Here is a 21405-nt window from a genome sequence, read left to right as displayed (position 1 = left end):
TTTGGTGAGTAACAACATTCTGAGAGTTTTGGGGTGCCTTCTGGTTATTATTATAGTGCCATGGGAGATTCTAGATCATGTATTGTTTCTTGCCATCTCTCCTCCATTCCTCCTATGTTTTGTACTTGTTTTTTGCAAACAAACATTCAGAACATGGATTTGAATGAAACGAGAATTGTATCTACCAGATTATTTTTTCTGGAGTTAATCTCTGGTTATTTTCCTCTCTTATTCAAAAATCTTTATGGGCTTTGTATTGCCTTTAGAATAAAATGTGTATTCTGACATTCAGTACTCTATGTAATCTGATCCTGTTTTCCAGTTTCATTTCCACTAGTAGTCTCCCAAACTAAACATTTCTCGGCTCTTTATATATACACTCTGATGATTTCCTACTTAATTACCCATGATCATGGTGCTTCACTACCACCATACTGTTTCATACTATCCAGACTATCTGGATCCTATCAGTTGTCTTAAGTCTTACTCAAAGATGACTTTCTCTGTGAATTCTTCTCTAATAATCCTTCCAGATAGAAGTATTTTTTGCTAAACTTTTTTTTAAGGTTTTATTTATTTATTCATGAGAGACACACAGAGAGAAGCAGAGACATAGAGGAAGAAGCAGGCTCCCTCCGGGGAGCCTGATGCAGGAATCGATCCCAGGGATCACAACCTGAGCCAAAGGCAGACAGTCAACCATTGAGCCACCCAGGTGCCCTTCTTTCCTAAACTTTTTTACTTATCCTTAAAAAATTGTTTGGTATATATAAAAGCGTGTAAATATACATATATTTAATAATTATGCAAGTTATAAAGCTTAACAACAAAATAACCACCCATAAACAAAATACCCAACTTGAGAAGTAAAAATGACCAGCCCACTGAAGCACTGATCAATGACCAATCCTGATTACATCTTCCCCAAACTTCCCCAACCCTTAGATAACCACTGACTTTAATCTTGTGTTAGTTTTCTTGCTTTTCTCTGTAATTTTATCACAAATATTTTGCATCACTAAAGATTACTATACATTTATTTTTGCATGCTTTTAAACTTTATACAATTGATATCACACTGTATATATTTTATGTGGTTTGCTTTTTTCATTCCATCATGTTTCTGACACTTGTTCATAGCTCTAGTGTTTTAGTCCATTCATTTTCAGCTACTGTTTTATACCTATTATATACGTTTACCACAGTTTATCAGTTTTCCTGATGAATAATTTGCTTTTTTTTACCAATATATTGTTATTCAGACATGTTCTTTAAAATTTTTGTACATGAACACTTAAGGAATAGAATTGCTGGTTTAAATATGGATATGAATATCTTCAACTTTATTAGATGATGTTAGACTGTTGCCCAGAGTAGTTTATCAGTTTATATCCACCTGTCCCCATCTCCAGCATATAACAGTTGCCAACATTTGATACTGTTTTAATTTTTGCTAAGCTAGTAGATAGAAAATAGTATCTCAGTATGATTTGCATTTCACTAATTATTAATGAGGCTATGCATATATTTATTGGCTGTACATAATTTGTGACAAATATGTCTCTGGTTGTATCTTTCTTTTAATTTTTTTAACATATATTCTGAATTATGTCCTTTTTCTAACAGAGTTAAGTTATTCAGTATGTATTAATTTTCTACTGATGTATTTCTAAGCAACAAACTTAGTAGCTTGAAATAACACCTGTTTCCATGATTAGGAGTCCAGGCACAGTTTAGATGAATCTTCTGTTCACAGTGCCTCACGGTGTCATCTGTGGTGAGGTTTCTCATTCAGAGCTCAGGTTGTTGGCAGAATTCATGTCCTTGCAAATCCCTTTTTTCTTGATAGATGTTGGCTGTGTGATCCTCCTGGCTCCCAGAGGCTGACTGCAGTTCTGTGGCTTCCTGGCTCCATGGATAGTTCACAGCAATGGTGTTTCTTTCAGATCAGGAGGAGTATGTTTCCACTTTGAATCTCTGACCCCTAGACCTAGATTTAAAGGTTTGATGTTAGGCCCACGCTGATAACCTCCCTACTAATTAGCTCCATTGATAAGTAACCTAACCATGGGGTACATCCCATTATATTAATAGATGCTGCTGTTGCTCAAGCAGAGGGAATTACGGTGTATATACCAAGAGGCAGACAGAATTCTGCCTCCAACACAGGATTCTTATCCTCCCAAACATGACACAGACATAAAAAATGCTTTACTTGGGCAGCCCCAGTGGCTCAGCGGTTTAGCGTCGCCTTCGGCCCGGGGCCTGACCCCAGGGACCCGTGATCGAGTGCCGCATCGGGCTCCCTGCATGGAGCTGCTTCTCCCTCTGCCTGTGTCTCTGCCCCTCTCTCTCTCTCTCTCTCTCTCTCTCTCTCTCTCTTTCTGTGTCTCTCATGAATAAATAAATAAAATCTTTTTTTAAAAAATGCTTTACTTGATACCTTCACTAATCTTACTGTTGTTGTCTATAGTTTGTTTTGCCTTTTGTTGTAAAAGAAAAAATGTTTTTATTTATATTCATCAATTCAATTTGGTGTCAGTATCAAAAATCACTGTCATTATTCAATTCAATCAAGATTACTAAATTTGCCATTATATTTTCTCCATATCTGTTGTTTTAGTATCTTGTGTTTCCTTTTGGACTTGCTTTTCTTGCTGAAACTCATCTTGTTATTAGTTCTCTTAGTGAAGCTCTGTGGTTAGTAAACTCCATTAGCCTTTGTATGTCTGAAATTTTTTTATTTTGTCTTCTCTCTTGAATAATTCATTGGTTATAAAATTCTAGGTTAATCTCTTTGGGATTTTTCCCCCTCCCTTTCCTCTTTCGTTCTCTCATTCCTTACTTTCTTCCTTTTACTTCCCCTTAGCAAGTACTTTGAAGGTACTGACTCCTTTGACTTTTGGCATCTCCTACACTCTAGTTGTTTTTTTTTTTTCTTTTTAAATATAGTTCTTTGTCTTTACTCTTTTGCTTTTAGGATTTTATTTTTATCCTTAATTCTGTGCAAGTCCATTGCTAAAGTTCTCTGTGAGCTTTTTAATCAGGTTTATTGAGGTATAACTTATATTCACCTTTTCAGACATAAAGTTCAGTGAGTGTAGATGAACAGATGCAGTTAGGTCATCATCACCAGAATCAGCATACAGAATGATTTCTGTCATCTCTAAACCTTACCTCAAGTCCCTTTGTATTTAATCTCCTTCCCTTACCTTCTGCTCCAGGCAACTATCATTTTAATTTATTTCCCTATAGTGTTGTATTTTCCAGAAGGTTTTATAAATGCAATCACACATTTGTATTTGGCTTTATTTCATTTAGCATAATGCTTTTGAGATTCATCCATATGTTTGGATGTATGTATTGCAGTTTGTTTATACATTTACCTGCAATGAATGAAAAATTCCAATTATTCTGGATCCTTGCCAGCACTTGATGGTGCCTTTTAAAAATATTTTTTGCTTTTCTAATGAGTGTGTTGTAGCATCTCATATAATTTTAATTTGCATTTCCCTAATGACTAATGATATTGAGCATCCTTCATATGCTTATTTACCATCTATAGCTCTTCTCTTGCCCATTTAAACATTGAGTTTTCTTAATGAGTTTTTAGTATTTTATAAATTTTGGATAGAAGTCCTTTATCAGATAGTACATTTTGCAAATATTATATTCCAGTGTATGGCTTATCTTTTCATTTTATTACTCTTTCAAAGAGTTTAAGTTTTAAATTTTGATGAAGTCCAGTTTATCAGTCTTTCTTTTATAGTTTATACTTTAGTTTCCTAAGAAATCTTACCTTAACCCAAAGTCACAAAAATTTTCTCCGAATATATTTTTTTCTGGAAGTTTTATAGTTGTATCTCTTACATATAGATATATATAATTCATTTTGAGTTAATATTTCCACAGGGAGTGAGGTGTTGGAGAGTAAGAATTTCCTGTTCTCTTGAAGATTCTTCTAGCTGAACTAAAAACCAACTTTACATGAGACAGATTAACAGGAGAAAATCAAATTTAGTTTCATATATATGGGGAATCCATACAGTCATGGAAATTCCAGAGACAGGTAAGGTGAGGTATATATGCCATTCTGAACTAAGCAGAGGGAGTAGTAGGGGGTCTGGGACTTCAGAGGGTAGGAATGCAATTCACAGGAAGATGAAAAAGAGTAAGTGTTTCAAATGTTTGCTGGGCCACGCAGAAACAATGTGACATAGAGAACTTTGATCAAATGGGCCTGCATGGGTTCCTTCTTGTCTTCCATACCTAGTTCATGGTATAATGTAGTCATCTATGGGTGATAGTTCTTTTACCAGACCAGATCCTTTATTTAAAATTTTTGTAGACAGTTATATGTGAAGAAAAGAGCTATTCCTGAATCTGCTGGGTTTTAATAGTTTTTTAACTCAGAATAATTTTTGTGCCAACATGGCCTCTCTAAGGGGCAGCTGCCCTTGAGCCCTACAGAGGTAAGGCTCAAAGTTCTTTTTTTTTTTTTTTTCACTTATGGATATCCAGTTGTTCGAACAATTTGTTAAAAAGACTATCCTTTTGCCATCAGATTACCTTGATACTTTTTAAATATTAGTTTGCATTCTATGTATGGGTTTCTTTCTCTATTCTGTTGATCTATATGTGAACATATATGAGGATTTAGTTTTATTTTTTTTGTCTAGTACCAAAAGTATACTTTTGATTTGAAAACACCTTTCTTTAATTTGGAAAATTCTTGGTTATTATCTCTTTGAATATTACTTCTCTTTCATTCCCAACATTGTCTTCCTTTGGAACTCCTTTTTGATGTTGAAGCCTCTGAAATCAACCTGGGTATCTCTGAGCTGTTGTTTTGGGTAATTTTTGCCTTTTGTGCTGGATCCTAAGGTATATTTTCTCTTCAAAAAAGTCATCAATTTAATAGGAATATTAATGTGAATTGATTAATACTTACATGGGCATAACAAGGTTTACACTGTTACTGATTTTCAGCTTTTAGATTTAACTTTGGAATGAGGCAAGAAGACCATTAAAATTATAAACACAGAATATAAATATTAACCTTGTGTGTTAAATCATTTTACCTTTGAAAAATGCTTTTTGTTCCCTTTCAGTCATTTGCAGTTTTATGTTTGCAGACCTGTTTATTTTCTCTCAGCTGTTCTTTGGTTATCCTAAATCTAATCCCTGCAAATTGAGAGCATATTTGTGTAGTGTAGTGATGGGTATGAAGGCACAATGGAGGCTTCTCACTACAAATTAGAATAAACTCCAAATGCCTTTGGCCTACAAGATTCTATATGATTTAGTTTCTGAAGATTTATTTGACCTTATCTCTTACTACTCCTTAGTTTAGCTTCATTGATCGCCTTTGTGACCTTTGAACCCATCAAACTCATTTCTAACTCTTGACTTTGTACTTACTGTTCCTAGACCTGGAATGCTATTCTTTGCAGATCTTAACTGGTTGGTATCTTCTCTTCATTCAGATCTATTATCAGATGTTTCTACCTCAAAGGATATTTTCCTTACCCTCATAGCTAAAGAAGTGTTCTCTCCCCTGTCTCCATCAATCTTTTACATTACCTTTCTTGTTTTATTTTCTTCAAAACATTTATCACTATCATTGCTAACTGATGTTTGTCTGCCTCCTTTACAATATAAGCTCTGGGAGGGCAAGATTTATCTGTCTGGCTCAACTCTGTGTACCAGCCTTTAGAACAAATAGTCTGGCACATTGGAGAAGTTTATTAAAAAACAAACAAACAAACAAAAAACGTGGATTGAAGCAATTTGTCTTTTTGTGGAGAAGTATCTGGAGGAAACGAGTCCTGAGAGAACGCTTCTATTAATAAAAATGCTGTGCTTATTATTCCTGACTTCTTGTTCCCATTGGGACTTGGAAACAAGATTAAATGCTATTGAGGTCAACCTAAGAGCATTTCTGAGACCCCAGTGTCTCTAGTACTTGAGAAAGAAATACCATGAGTCACTCAGATTACTTGGGAAGTTTCTATGATTTCCTATCTTTGAAAATTTTTTAGAAATTATTTCTCTTTATCACCTACTCTGCTAAAATCTTCCTTACTTTGTATCTTTAAATTGTGGTCACTTGGGTTAATCCAGATGAACTTTTGGTTAATTTAAATTTCTTATATAGATTTATCAAAAGGCAAAGTAAATTTTAAGGTACTATATTACTAATGTATATGTTATTGATAATTGCATTCATTTTTGAATTTTATTTTTATTAATAATTTTGTAATGTCACATAAAATTATAGACCTCAAATATAATGGAATTTGACCTTTTTTTTTAACGCAGAGATTTATCTCAGTCTAAGATTATAGGTGCATGCTCACTATTAATTTAGAAAAAAAATGTACTTAGGTATTTTGAAACCACCATCTCTTGCCAATTTTCTATCCCCACAAGTATTTAGAAGAAAAATTGTAGATGGATTAGAGAAGGGGGGTGGGGGGGAAGAGATTTTAAAATAGTAGTCTCTCTTGGGCAGCCCAGGTGGCTCAGTGGTTGAGTATCTGCCTTCAGCCCAGGGCGTGATTCTGGAGACCCGGGATTGAGTCCTGCATCGGGCTTCCTGCATGAAGCCTGCTTCTCCCTCTGCCTGTGTTTCTGCCTCTCTCTCTGTCTCTCTCGTGAATAAATAAATAAAATATTTTTAAAAAATAGTAATCTCTCAAAGAATATAAATAATTGATAAGACATTTATAAAAACATGATAGGTATCCTGCAAATGTTTGTGGAATGACTAGGAGCCTGTCAAGCTTTGTGCATCTTAGAAGATATTTTGCTAATATGTGTTTCTCTTTTTTGGACCAGTATCTAGCAGTATATCATGTGGTAAATTTTTGATTGATCAATCAATGTCCAGTAATTGTTTCTGATTTTAGTAGCTTACTATTATTTCTCATGGCTATTAAAATTATACTGCTTATAATCTCTAGTATTTCTGAAGTAAGTCACTTTTTTATATGTAAAGTAAGAAAAAAAATGTTTCCTAGCAGCTGTGTTTCCAGGGAAGGAGGAACTTCATTGGTGTTTTCTTCATCATCAGTAATTTCTTGTATTGTTTTTCCAGTTAAAGATGTTGTATCATGGTTTGGATTTTTAGTCTCCTTTTGCAATTAATTATGAACCTTTTTGGTAAACTAGTCTTGTATCTTTCTATGAGCAAAGGAGCCATGGTATTGTGCTTTTTGCAAAGTAATTTTTCAACCAATGAGAAAGAAATATGGAATTATTTATGAAGAGGTAATTTAAGGCTAATATCTAGTATTTATTTACTTATTTAAAAAGATTTACTTACTTGAAAGAGAGAGGATGCCAGTGTGCACATTCAAAGGGGAGGGGCAGAGGGAGAGATTCTTAAGCAGACTCCCTGATGAGCATGGAGCCTGATGCAGGTCTCAGTCTCACAACACTGAGATCAACCTGTGCCAAAAGCAAGAGTTGCAGGCAGCCCTGGTGGTGCAGCGGTTTGGCGCCGCCTGCAGCCTGGGGTGTGATCCTGGAGACCCGGGATCCAGTCCCGCATCAGGTTCCCTGCATGGAGCCTGCTTCTCCCTCTCTCTCTCTCTCTGTCTCTCTCTCTCTCTCTGAATAAATAAATGAAATCTTTAAAAAAAAAAAAAAAGCAAGAGTTGGGTGGTTAACCAACTGCACAACCCAGGCACCCCTCTAGTATATATTGAACACTCATTGCATGTTAGGCCATACTCATTGTTTTATGTGCACTATTTCATTTCTTCTCGACAACTCCGTGAGATTCTTATTGTTCTAGTCCCCATTTTACATATGAGGGAACTGAGAGGCACTGAGGGCTTAAGTAACTTAATAAAAAATCAGACACGTAGTTGATTAGTGGCTGAACCCAGGTTTGAATTCAGTTGTATCTTCTCTAAATCTCATGTTCTAAAAAAGCAGTAAACAGCCTCTTGAATTTTTTGAAGTTACATGGCAAATCTCGCAGATGGCTCTGGACTGAGGAAATGACGTTTTCTGAAGTACTTATTGCTTAACTGCAGTTTATTGTATTGCAAAGAACATCAAGCAGCTATCTAAATTCTTTTGATAGTTTGAAGTTTAGTTATATGTTAATCATGAATATTAATATTTCTTAAAGTAAGTAAACCATTTGTTTGGAAATTGTTCCATTTGAGTTAGCTGTGAGGATAAACATGTTTTGAAACAAAAGGAAGCTGTTGTCACATAGATATTTAAGTTGTATTTGAATTGAATTTAAAGATGGCTGTAAGTACTTTGAAAAACAAAGTTAAAATTCCAAATTTAAGATGGAAAATTGTAAATTACTATATATAAAATATACTTATTATATATGTATGAAAGACAGTATGGTATATTAAAAGACTAGGAGATTAAAAGATCTGCTCTCTAGATCTTATTTTGCCACTTATTTTACCTTGTCTTTTGAGAGTCACTTCACCTCCACTCCTAACCTTCAATTTCCTCATCTGTAAAATAAAAAACCCAGAGGTACCTGGGTGGCCCAGTTGGTTAAGAATCTGCCTTTGGCTCAGGTCATGATCCCAGGATCCTGGGATAGAGCCCCGCCTTGGGCTCCCTGCTCAGTGGAGAGTCTATTTCTCCTTTTCCCTCTGCCCCTACTGCTTGTGCGCACGCTCTCTCTCTCTCTCTTAAATACATTCATTCATTCGTTCATTCACTCATTCCAAAGTTCAGTTCTTGTGGCACTGGTCTGAGAATTATCTGATTAATGCCATGCAAAATAGCTTTGTATTCTTGGTCATTTAAGCTCAGAAGCAAGAATCAGTATCTATTTTATGTATATGGATTCTGTAGTAGTCTTGGGATATATTAGTTCAGTAGATTCATTCTATTGTATCTTCCCATAGAGAAGTACCTGTATAAACCAATATATAACAGACTTCACGAGTTCAAGAGCCCCAGATTAAGTTTTCAATGAAAGCTTGTGTTTGTTAAATTCTCATACCCAGTGTTTTATTTTTGCTAGTATCTACACCTGTGGAATGCTACATGTTTATCAATGAGGTGGTATATAGCAGTCTAAATCACTTATTAGGACTGACAGAGATTTACCTTAAAAAATGTTTTTAAGAACATAGATGTTTACAGTATAATATATAATATAAAGGTGCATAGGGAAGAATCTGAGTGTTATTGAGACAGGGAGAAAGAGGTTGTTAGGTGGTAGAAGCAAAAAGGTAATATCTATGGAAAAATAGCCAGTAATAGATTATCCATAAATAATCCAATCTCTAATAGGGAAATCCCCAAAGGGATAATGAATGAATGCCTGAGTACCAAGCCGACAGTTTTCACCTTTGAGGTATATAAGCACTAGGGCAGTTTTATGAAACATAAACACTATGCTCTTGTTAGAACTTCAGAGGAATGCTATTGTATACTCTCCATTGTAGATGGAAAAAAAAAATCTTCTCTCTCTTTTACATCCCATTCTTCTCTCCAGGTTAAAAGATGAAAATTTATACAAACTTTAAAATCTTTGATAAAGCAAAGAAAATCCTATAATATTTGCCTAGTCATTATATGTACATGTACATTATAACAATAAGAGTTACAATTTTTTGAAAACACACTGTGTGCCATGTGTTCTTAGGCATTTTGCATAAATTCTATCGTTTATTCAACAGTTCTGAAGTTTATAATTTCCCCTGCTTTACACCAATATTGATGCTTGCACAAGTCAAATAATTTGCCCCCAATCACATAATAGTGATTGAACTAGTATTCAAACCATACTTCTGTGACTCCACAATCTGTGATTTTTTTCCCTAAAATACATACTGCTTCTAGATATGGGGATTTTGTTTTCATAGATCTGACCCAGCAGCTAAAATGTGCAGCCAGATTTGGTTAATCCTGGGGTAAGAAGAGTACTGTCTCTATATGTATTTGGCAAATAATAATGTACAGGTGAACATGGCTCTCAGCTTCTTACTTCACTCCTGGATTCTGTGACCCATTATTGAACTATTCTGTGAGCAGAGCCTTGTTTTCTAGGAAAATAAGCATTAAGTTTTCTGATGAGCATTTTTGTATTTGCTGTTATTTCTTTCAGAGATATTGGAAGAAGCTTACGCATGTCTAGGGAACCTATCTACCTCTATGGAACATCTCCTGTTGGGAAGTTCTTCTGTAATTCCAAACTGAGGAAAATGTCATCTTAATGAAAGGCTGATTTGTCAGTTTCATTTAAAAAATATCTGAATTAGAAAGTGCTTAGGCAAGAGCATTTGCACCTAAAAGGAAAAAAAAAAAACTAGTATGAATTTAAATAAGCCCTGCATTATGTTTCATATTTGTCCCACCCAAAATTACAAAACATAAATCCTGTCTGTGATACTATCTTCTCCATAAGTTTTCTTCCCTCAGTGTCTCATACATAACTCTACGTATGGTCTTAATTTATTATGTTCATGAACTGACTGTATTCACCCAATGAGATTGTAAGGTCTGTGAGAGCAGGTACATGGTCATAACATTTTTTTCATGACTTTTGAGGCAGTGATTCTTATCCTGATACCTCCAAAGTGATTCATACAGTAGAGTTGTCCAGTCTAAGGAAGGCATCAATATTTTGGGCTTTTAGCTAGATAGACTTCCACAGTGTGATAATATTTCATGCTAACCAGAGACCCTGATAAGATTGGAAAACAAATTTTCATTTAGTAAATACTGTTTATAAATGCGTCTTTCATAGTGAAAGTTTGGGAATTAGTGTTCGGCAGTGTCTGGCCCAATGTTAAGTAATGACGATTATTAAAAATGTGAGTGATTTATTAAGGGAGTAATTAATGAACTTTTTTGTTTTAGGAAATGTTGTGGGCAACTTGGGACATTCCTTCTTCAGTCAGAGTTTCCTTGGCAGTAAAGAACATGGTGGATTCTTATATGTGACATCTACTTACCAGTCACTGCAAGACCTAGTACTCCCAACCCCACCTTATTTGTTTGGGATTCTCATCCAGAAATGGGAAACTCCTTGGGCTAAAGTATTTCCCATCCGACTAATGTTGAGACTTGGAGCTGAATATCGACGTAAGTGTAAAATAACTTCTACACCATATGACCAAGATTTGATGACTAACGGCCCGAGATATTCAGACCCTTTCCCCACAGTGATACAATCCAGGAGAAGTCTTTTGAAATAGCCAACCTAAATTTGGCCATTGTCTTTACTTATTTTAACTTTAATGGAAAGGACTAAAAATCTCAAGTGAGGAAGTTAGTGATTATTTATTATCTTGTAAACTTACTGGTTTTATGTAGTTCGCTGATAAATATATAATCATCTTCAGAAAAAAATATATTGGAATTTAACAAGTATCTTTTTACAGTATCTATACTGAGCATTTTTTGGTAATTTTGTTGGAAAATACTTAGGACAAATTATATTTTACATAACATAACATGCTAGAAACTAGTGCTGTAGAGATCACTCTCAGTTGATAAAGCAAGCAATAGAAGAGCTTCCTTGCCCATGGTGGAAGCAATACAACTAAGTTGTGAGTATTTTAAAGACATTAAGGCCTAAATGCAAGCTTTCTTTTAAACTATCTTCACTTACTCAGAATTGCTGTGGTCTAGGAATCAGACCATTTGAACAGGGTTCTTAACTCTATGACTTACTAGCTCTGTAACTTTGGGCAAGTCACTCAATCTGTCAGTTTCCTTTGCAAGTAGAAAAAATAATACTTGCGTTTTACATTATTATGTAAGATTGTTAAGAGAATCAAATGAGATAATGAAAAACTGTTTTACAAACTATAAAACAGTATATTATGTGTTTTCAGGAGGTCAGCTTCATTATTTTGCTTATTTATTCATTTAATAAGAATTTAACAAAGCCCTACTATTTGTAACAAATCCTGGAAATTCAGAAATAGCTAAGGCATGGTTATAGGCTCTTGGAAACCTCTGTAAGGAAGACATACAGGAATAATGATTATAGTAGTATATTGTGTTAAAGCACATGTTCAAAGCTAACAAAGTTCTTTTGGAGTTCCAAGACGGACTCTGACTTCACCAAGTGTGAAGGAGTTGGATAACAAACATCTCTTGGACCAATTTGCTTCTGGACTGAATTGTGAGAGAGGCATATGAGTCAGCTAAATGAAGTAGGGAAAGGAAATGATTGTTTGCAGAGGAAACAACGTGTATATCTTTCTGTCCTGTATAGGCAGTTCACCCCATAAAATTCGAGGAATAAGCCAGCTTATAGGTTGTCTCACCCCATAAAGTTTGAGGAATAAGCCAGCTAATATGTTGCCTATTCTAAGGAGGATAATCCTGGTAGGGAGGTGTGTAAGAGTAAACACAGAAGAATTAGGAGATATTTGTTTCCTGGATCATATTAATCCAGTTTGAAGAAGAGTGCTTCCTAAGACTTTGTAGTTCATTTTTGAGACAGTTGCATCAAAAGGCTTATTCTGGTCATCAAAAGACTTAACTCTGGTATGGTTTGTAGAAGATTCAGAATTTGTCTTTAATGCTACTATGCCAAAAGCTTTTGAGCCCTAAATTTTATATGCTTTAAAACAGCTGTTAGAGTTATATTTTGAAAACTTTATGAATCATGATATCTCTTTTACCAAAATGTTAAGCTGTCAAACTTAGTCTTGTTATTTCTCATTTCCATAGTTTATCCATGCCCACTCTTCAGTGTCAGATTTCGGAAGCCATTGTTTGGAGAGACAGGGCATACCATCATGAATCTTCTTGCAGTAAGTTGGGAATTTTTATTTTCTTTTTTCTTACTGGGGTTTGTACAGGAAAAAGAAGAGAAGGATTTCATTCTTTGCTAATAGCCAGGTGGAGATTTATACTGTAGGAAAAGAATAACATACATATTCTTTGGAAAGTATATGGAGCTTTGGAATGAAATAGTATAGGATTTCAGCCCTTGATTATACACTTACTAAATGTCCTTGCAGGATTATTGTGAGGACTAGACGTAATCAAGCACCAAGCATTCTGTCTTATTTTAATTTTAAGCTTCCCATCATATTGGTGTCCCCTTTGTCTATATAGCTTATTGCTTAGCCCGAGATTGCTCAGAGATTTATTAAAATACCCTAGGTGAAAAAGGTTTTCATCCTTTTTGATGGATTTGTGTATAGATTGGGATTCAAACTTTATTATTTTCCTTTGCACTGGGCTCCCATGTGCCTTTGCACATGCACAGGCTCTAACTCTGTTGACCAAGGATATTGGTTGGCTTGGGCCCACTAACATCTTTACTGTACGTGTGCACATACTAAGGTCACTCCTGGGTGTGTGGAGAGTTTGTGAAGCTTTTCAGGGCTGTGTCCCCTCCCAGAGCCTTTGTTAAATCTCTGACTAGCCTGCCTGCTCCTCACTTACCCCAAACAGGCCAGCGAGTAGCAACCTTGAGCCAACCAAGCTTTCTGTCTTCATGAGCTGCTGAGATTACCACTACCACTCCAAATCAAGTCAGATCCTTCCAGTAGCAGAGATTATTGTTTTTACAAACTACCTTAAACTACCTGAGTGGGCAAGGGGGCAGCCCCAAGCATGATCACAGGCTCAGCTCTCACAGGCTCAGCTCGACTGGCCTTGCTTGGAGTTGAACAGCTTTCATGAATAAACCTGTCTCAGGATGTTGTATGCCTTTGGTCTAATCCAGAGCATTGTAATGATTGTTTTTTTAAAAAACTGCTTACCCAGCTTTTTAGTTGCTTTCTGGGGACTGGATTTATTTCCTTAACTCTGTCAAGCAGTTGTAGTTAATAGTTTCAATTATGTTTTAAAGATATTTAAATAATAAAAACCCATGTAGCTTTACCTACATGGTTGCCATTTCCAGGGATCTTCTTTCCTTTGTGTAAACCTGTATCTCTATCTGGTGTCCTTTTCCTTCTGCCTGAAAGATTTCCTGTAACATTTCTTGTCCTGTGGGTCTGCTGGTGAGAAGCTCTTTTGACACCTGTATTTCTAACAATATCTTTATTTTGCCTTCATGTTTGAAAGATATTTTTGCTGGATATAGAATTCTGGGTTGGCAATTTTATTCGAGTATTTGAAGGATGAATAATAATCCTTCTACTATCTTTTGGTTTGCATTGTTTCAGACAAGGAGTCTATTTTCCCTCTTTGTTCCTCTCTACATAATGTTTTTTCCTTCTCTGGTTGCTTTATCTTTTTTTTTTAAATATTTTATTTATTTATTCATGAGAGACACACAGAGAAAGAGGCAGAGACACAGGCAGAGGGAGAAGCAGGCTCCATGCAGGAAGCCTAACGTGGGACTTGATCCCAGGTCTCCAGGACATACCCTGGGCCGAAGGTGGCGCTTAACTGCTGAGCCACCCAGGCTGCCCACTTTATCTTCTTATTACTGGTTTTGAGCAATATGATTATGTGCCTTGATATGTTTTTTTGGTATATGTTTCTTGTGTTTGGGGTTCATTGAGCTTCTTAGTTTTGTGAGTTTATAGTTTTGTTTTTTTAAGATTTTATTTATTCATTTGAGACAGAGAGAAGGAGAGGGGGGGGGGGAGAGAGACAGAGACACAGGCAAAGGGACAAGCATGGAGCCCGACGTGGAACTCGATCCTGGGTCTCCAGGATCAGGCCCTGGGCTGAAGGTGGCGCTAAACCACTGAGCACCAGGGCTGCCCAAGTTTATAGTTTTTATCAAATAACTTTCTGTCTACCTCCTCCTCTCTTTCAATGACTCTAATGTTACAGACAATATTAGGCTGCTTGAAATTGTTTCACAGCTCACTAATGCTTTTTTAATTCTTTTTCAGTCTTTTTTTTTTCCTCTTTATGTTTCATTTTGGATGGTTTTTATTGTTTATTGTCTTCAAGTTCAGTAATCTTTTATTTTGCATTATTAAAGCTGCCAGTTCCATCTTTTTAAGGGAAGAGGGGATTGATCTTACTCATTGTAATTTTCATCTCTAGAAGTCTGGCTTAGGTCTTTTTCTGTATTCTGTATGCCTATACTTAATATTTTGAACATCTGGAATATGGTCATAGTAATTATTATAATGTAATTGTTTGATAATTATAACATTTCTATCAGTTCTAGTTCAGTTTAACTACCCCCTTACTTTGAGTTGTATTTTCCTGCTTCTTTGCATGCTTGGTATTTTTAAATTTTTTATTGAATGCCAAATATTATGATTTTTCCTTGCTTGGTGCTGGATAGTTTTCTATTCCTATAAATATTTTTGAGTTGTGTTGCAAGTAAGGTAGTTAATTTACCTAAAAATAGTTTGGTTCTTTCAAGTCTTGCTTTCAAGATTTGTAAGGTGGAACCAAAGTCTGGTTTACTATAATACTAATTATTCCCCAATACTAAGGCAAGACCCTTCTGAGTACCTGAAATGACTTTTGGCCCTATTTGGAGTTAGGCCAAAGTTCACAGATTAAAGGCACATTTTTTACAATACTGTTGTTACTTCAGACACCAGTTTCAAGTTTAGGGATTCCCAGGCTACCCATACTTCTGACTAACTGGATACAAATATTGGCATTCCCACTGCCATCTCAGTTTTGGTAATTCACTAGAATGATTCATGGAACTGAGCAAAGTGTATTATACTTATGATTACAGTTTTATTATAGTAAAGGAATTACAAATTAGAGCCAGTAAAAAGAAGAGACACATACTACAAGGTCTAGAAGGGTCCCACATAGGAAGCTTCTGTGTCCTCTGGGACTTGTCACCCAGCTGATACATCGATACATAATATGCACAGAGTAAGCACCTGACCTTTTGTGTCCCCAGTTTTTATTGGAGTTTCCTTACCTAGGCATGACTGATTGAGTCACTGGCCATGTGATTGAATTCAGTCTGCAGCCCCCCTGATATCATGTGCCCCTAAGCCCCAACCTCTAGTCAGATGGTTGAACTTTTTGTCATGGCCACACCCCACCCTGAGTCATCTTGTTGGCATAAACTATCTAGAGACCCACTGTGAGGGTCTAAATTAACATAGACTATCAATGGATCCACTGCTGAATAACAAGGATACTCCTGTAGCTCAGGAAATTCCAGGGCTTTAGAGGCCACCTCTCAGGAACCAGGAGCAAAAACTAGCCAAATTCTTTGTCGTACAACAATACTGTGCCTAATGCCCATGGAATATGAGATTCTCCTCTCTGGTTTTTAGGTCTAGGCACTATATTCCCAGACCTGTGTACCAGATAATGTTTCCAGTAATCATTTCAGGTAGTTCTTTCACTGGCCTCAAGAGATTTCTTCATATACATTTGCTAATCAGAACTCTCCTGAGTTCTGGAGTGAGATCCCCTACAAATCTTTGGAGTTTTTCTCTGCATCAGTTTTCTGCTCTCTGATACTCTATCCTGTGAACTCTAGCTACCTTCCTTGGGTTTTTGGATTCTTAGTTTTGCCTCAACTCAGGAAATCTGTCCACCTCTACCTACATTCCCCCTTCCTGCACCTGAACTTGGAAACTCTCTGGAGGCATAAGCTGAATAGTCATCTTGTTCGTTTTCTGCCTCTCAAGGATCACTGTTCTATGTTGCTTGAGACTAAGTATCTTTAAAAATTATTGTTTCCTGTATTCTGTGCAGGTTTGTTTGTTTGTTTCAGGCAGGAGAATAAATCTAGTCCTCCTTTTCTTCATTTAGGCCGGAAATGAAAAATTAATTAATTAATTGATTTTTATTTCATGATCCCTACCCTCAATGTGGGACTTGAACTTTTTACTCTGAGATCAAGAATATCATGCTCCACGATCTGAGTCAGCCAAGCCCCCCCCAAAAGTGGAAATTTTGAAGTTATAGTTTATAAGATTTCCTTCTCTCCCATCTCCCTCCCTCCCTCTTTCTACTCTGGTCCCCATCCTATTGTCACTCTTTGACATCTTTAGTTTTTAGTCACATTTTTGACAAGGTAATTTTTCTTACTGATTATAATCTGTGTTAGCATGAAAAGGAGATATTTATCCTGTAATCTAGTAGCAGAAGCCTATGGTTTTTATGGCCTATATCAATTTACTTATACAAACTTTCAGTGGATTATTTACTGAAGTGTCTTGCTCTCCATCACGACTATTGGAGAGGAAAATTTTTTCTCTGCCTTTAAAAATACTTCCAACTGGTCTAAGAATTAAATTAACATGAGACAAATTAACAGGAGAAAATTAAATTTTGTATATATGTGAGAACCTCACATACATGAGGGGTTCAAAGACAGAAAGGTGAAAGGAGTTATATATGCCATCCTGAGCTAAGGAATGGGATAGGGGGCCCAGGGCCTCCAAAGGGAGGAGGGCAATTCATAAGGCAGTAAGAATAAGAACAGATGTTTGCTAATTAGGTGTTTTGGTAATCTGCCATACAGATGGGTCACACAGATAGAATTTATCTCTAGTAATAATTCTAAGTCTGGGAAAGACCCTCAATTTAGGTTCTTCTAGGTAGTTTAGATGAAGACAAAAGCTTCTCTTGAGCTACAGAGTCTCAGTTGCCTTCAGTTCAAGGTGACACATTTGGAGGAAACTTGCTTTGAACCCTTTTACCACCTTCTCTGTCTCTAGCTTATTAGGACTTACAGTCTATTGATTCCTTTTTTTTTTCAGATTTTATTTATTTATTTATTCATGAGAGAGAGAGAGAGAGAGAGAAAGGCAGAGAGACACAGGCAGAGGGAGAAGCAGGCTCCATGCAGGGACTTGATGTGGGACTCGATCCCAGGACTCTGGGATCATGCCCTGGGCCGAAGGCAGACGCTCAACTGCTTAGACACCCAGGCGTCCCCAATCTATTGATTCTAAGACTGTTTCATTGTCTCACTCCTCTTGCTTTTCTCTTTCCCTGTCTTAAGATTCCATGGTTTCATCATTAAAATCACTTTTTTGGGGGGGACATAATTCTAGTTCCTCTCTGTCTCTTCCCCTCTGTTGTGGTGGCCTGCCAAAATGTAAACCCTATTTAAATTTACCTTTCTTAAAAGAAACTTTTTTTCATTGATGTACAGTAAAATTCACCTTTTGAAGAGTTTGGACAAATGAAGAGTTATGTTACTACCACTGTTACAATTAAGATACAGACAGTTCCATCACTCCAGAAAACTTGCTAGTGCACCCCTAATGTCTGGTAACCATTGATCCTCTGTCCCTATAGTTTTAGCTTTTTCTGACTGTCATATAATTGGAATCACCCAGTATGTAGCATTTTCAGTCTGGTTTCTTTTACTTATGTATTTGAGATTTATCTGTGTTACGTATATTGTTTAGGAGGAAATAATAGTCTTTTTCCTTTACTTATCTTTGGTTCTTTGACTGAGGCCCTATAAATGAGACTGACCAAAGAGTGATTAATAGAGGCATATTTTGGGGTGGCATATTCTGGTAACCTTTAATACAAATAGTTCATTCATCTTTATTGCTGTGTAGTGTTCGGTTGTACGTATGAACCACAGTTTCCATTTACCTGTTGATGGATCTGTGGGTTGTTCTAGTTTGGGGTGACTATAAATGAAGTTGCTATAAACATTTAATTATGAAATTTTAGGTAAACGTCAGTTCTCCCTTCTCTTGGATAAATACTTGGGAATGGGATAGTTAAGCCATGTTGTACATTTAGTGTTATAAAGAACTGTGAAATTACTTTCCAGCACACCTGTAGTAGCTGGCACTCACAAGAATATACAAGAATTCTTTTTTTTTTTTTGCCAGCACTTGTTATTTCTCTTTTTTTGTTTTTAATTTTTGCCATTCCAATAGGAGTTTAGTGATCTTAATTTTTGTGGTTTTAATTTGTATGCTGTTTATAGTGAATGATTCAGAACATTTGTTCATGTGCTAATTTGTCCTCTTTATATCTTCTTTAGTGAATGTTCAGATTTTTGCCCTTTTAAAAAATATGGTTGTTATTTTCTTGTTGAGTTTTGAGAGTTTTTCATGTATTCTGAATATAAGTCTTTTGGTAGATTTGTATCATTTGTTATATTTTCTCCCAGCCTCTGGTTTATCTTTTTATTCTCTTAACAGTGTCTTTCACAGAACAGAAGTTAATTTTGTTAAAGTTCAATTTCTTAAAAAAAATTGTTTTTTATTTATTTGAGAGAGAGAGAACATACACAAGCAGGGTGGAGTAAGGGAGAAGCAGGCTCCTCACTGAGCAGGGAGCTTGACTCAGGGCTCAATCCCAGGACCCCAGTATCATGACCTGAGCTAAAGATAGATGCTCAACCAACTGGGCCACCTATGTACCCCTCAAGTTTCTTGATTTTTTTTTTTTTATGGAACATGCTTTTTGGATGCTAAGAACTTATTGACTAGAATGATATAACAAATATTTTCTTGGATGTTTCTTTGTAGTAAGCTTATAGTTCTTTTTTTATGTGTTATATTTAGGCCTATGGTCCATTTTTAGTTAGTTTTTGTTTATGATTGTGAGGCATTGTTAGAAACTTTTTTTTCATTCATATGTCCAGTTGTTTCAGTACCATTTGTCAAAAAGACTATCCTTCCTTCATTTACTTGCCTTTATACCCTTTTCAAAAAGTCAGTTGGGGCTCAGTCAGTTAAGCAACCATCTCTTGGTTTTGGCTCATGTTTGTGAAATCATGCCCCTCATGGGACTCCATGCAGAGTCAGCTTGAGATTCTTTCCCCCTCTCTCTCCATCTGCTCCTCCCCCTGTTCTTGCTCTTTCCCTGTAATTAATAAATCAGTCAATCAATCTAAAAAAAAAAAAAAAAGAGGGATCCCTGGTTGGCGCAGCGGTTTAGCGCCGCCTTTGGCCCAGGGTGCGATCCTGGAGACCCGGGATCGAATCCCACGTCGGGCTCCCGGTGCATGGAGCCTGCTTCTCCCTCTGCCTGTGTCTCTGCCTCTCTCTCTCTCTCTGTGTGACTATCATAAATAAATAAATAAATAAATAAATAAATAAATGAATGAATGAATGAATGAAAAGTCAATTGACTATACATACCTGTGTGGATCTACTTCTTCATTCATTCATAACTTTATCCAAGCCTGAAAGTGGATGAAGACAAGCCTATTCGCTGCTCTTACTTTAGATTCATGACCAATACCATTAAGGAAGCTCTCAGACTTACCTGGCAATCTTTCCTGGTTCATAACACATTCCAGTTTTCCTGTTTTCTCAAATTGCCAGTACTCCTCTCCTTTTCTTACTTCCAGCTGATGACCCAGCTCCAACTTCCCCAATAGAAGCAGTCAGAAAACAATGTTCACACTGTTCCATCCAACAGCTTACCAGTATCTATACATTTTCTTTTCTTAGCTTCTAGGACACCTTTCTTCTGCAGACTTCTGACTTGCCACCTTCCCCTTTGCATCATGTTCTGCCTCTCAGTAAATGGCAATGCAGTCTTGTAGTTGCCCAGTCCGTATACTTCAGAATCATCTTTGATTCTTCACTTTTTTTCCACATTCCATATTCAATGCAGTGATAAATGTTGTCAGGTTCCCATTCAAAATATATCTGGAATCTCATTGCTTCTCACCACCTTTTGAATTTTTGACACTTTGGTCAAGTTATCACTGTCTCTTGCCTGAATTATTTTTATATGTTTATTTGATCTCCTTTCTTCTATGCTTGTTCCCTTACCTCTATTCTTTACAAAGTAGTCAGGGAGATCTGTTAAAGTAGGCCAGACACCTCACAGTAAAGGCAAAGGTACTTATAGTGGCCTATGAAACCCTATGAAATCTAGCTTTGCGCCATCACTTTGACTTGAACTCCTACCGTTTTTGCTCACTTTGCTTCAGCACACTGGATATGGTGTGTGTATGTGTATATGTTTTACCCTACAGATATTCATTGAGTGCCTAGGCTGTTCCAGGCATCTGGGATATAACAAGAAGAAAACAAGTGAGAGTACCTACCCTCTTGGAGCTTACTTTAGAGGGAGGAGACAGTTAACAAATACAGAAAATGTTAAGTAGTGGTAAAGCAGAGTAATAAGCATTCAAATATTTATTTAATATTGTATATAAGGTGTATATGAGACTGGTCTACTTCCTTATGAGAGTTTACATTCTAATTAGGGAATATATACAATAGGATTTCCATAATACATTTCCTTATTTAAATAAATGAGATCTTTTAATTTTCACATTCTTTCTGTTTATGCTGATTTTATTGCTATAAATCAAATCCTGCCATCGGCGAATTCTTTATTTAACCACTTCAATATGCTTTTTCCTAGGATTTCAGAAATTACCAATATACATTGCCAATAGTTCAGGGTTTGATAGTTGACATGGAAGTTCGGAAAACCAGTATCAAAATTCCCAGCAACAGATACAATGAGGTAAGATTTACCATGAAGACATATTTCTTATTGTCTCATTGTCAAATACATAAATGAAGATGAAAAATATGTGAT

At 36.2% G+C, this 21405-nt stretch overlaps 1 protein-coding gene across 1 annotated transcript in view; it reads left to right on the top strand.

Annotated features, from left to right (window-relative positions):
- The window catches only part of ZFYVE9 (zinc finger FYVE-type containing 9), a 185705-nt gene that overhangs the window by 131628 nt on the left and 32672 nt on the right, over window positions 1-21405 (top strand). The window contains exons 11-13 of the mRNA XM_055341934.1: window positions 10858-11082; window positions 12685-12767; window positions 21226-21330. Of these exons, the coding sequence (XP_055197909.1) occupies window positions 10858-11082; window positions 12685-12767; window positions 21226-21330 (413 nt within the window). The remainder of the gene's footprint in view (window positions 1-10857; window positions 11083-12684; window positions 12768-21225; window positions 21331-21405) is intronic.

The sequence above is a fragment of the Nyctereutes procyonoides genome, unplaced genomic scaffold, assembly GCF_905146905.1.
Source record: "Nyctereutes procyonoides isolate TBG_1078 unplaced genomic scaffold, NYPRO_anot_genome, whole genome shotgun sequence".
NCBI classification, from domain to species: domain Eukaryota; kingdom Metazoa; phylum Chordata; class Mammalia; order Carnivora; family Canidae; genus Nyctereutes; species Nyctereutes procyonoides.
The sequence above is the reverse complement of the archived record's forward strand: the minus strand, read 5'-3'. Positions and strand labels throughout refer to the sequence as shown.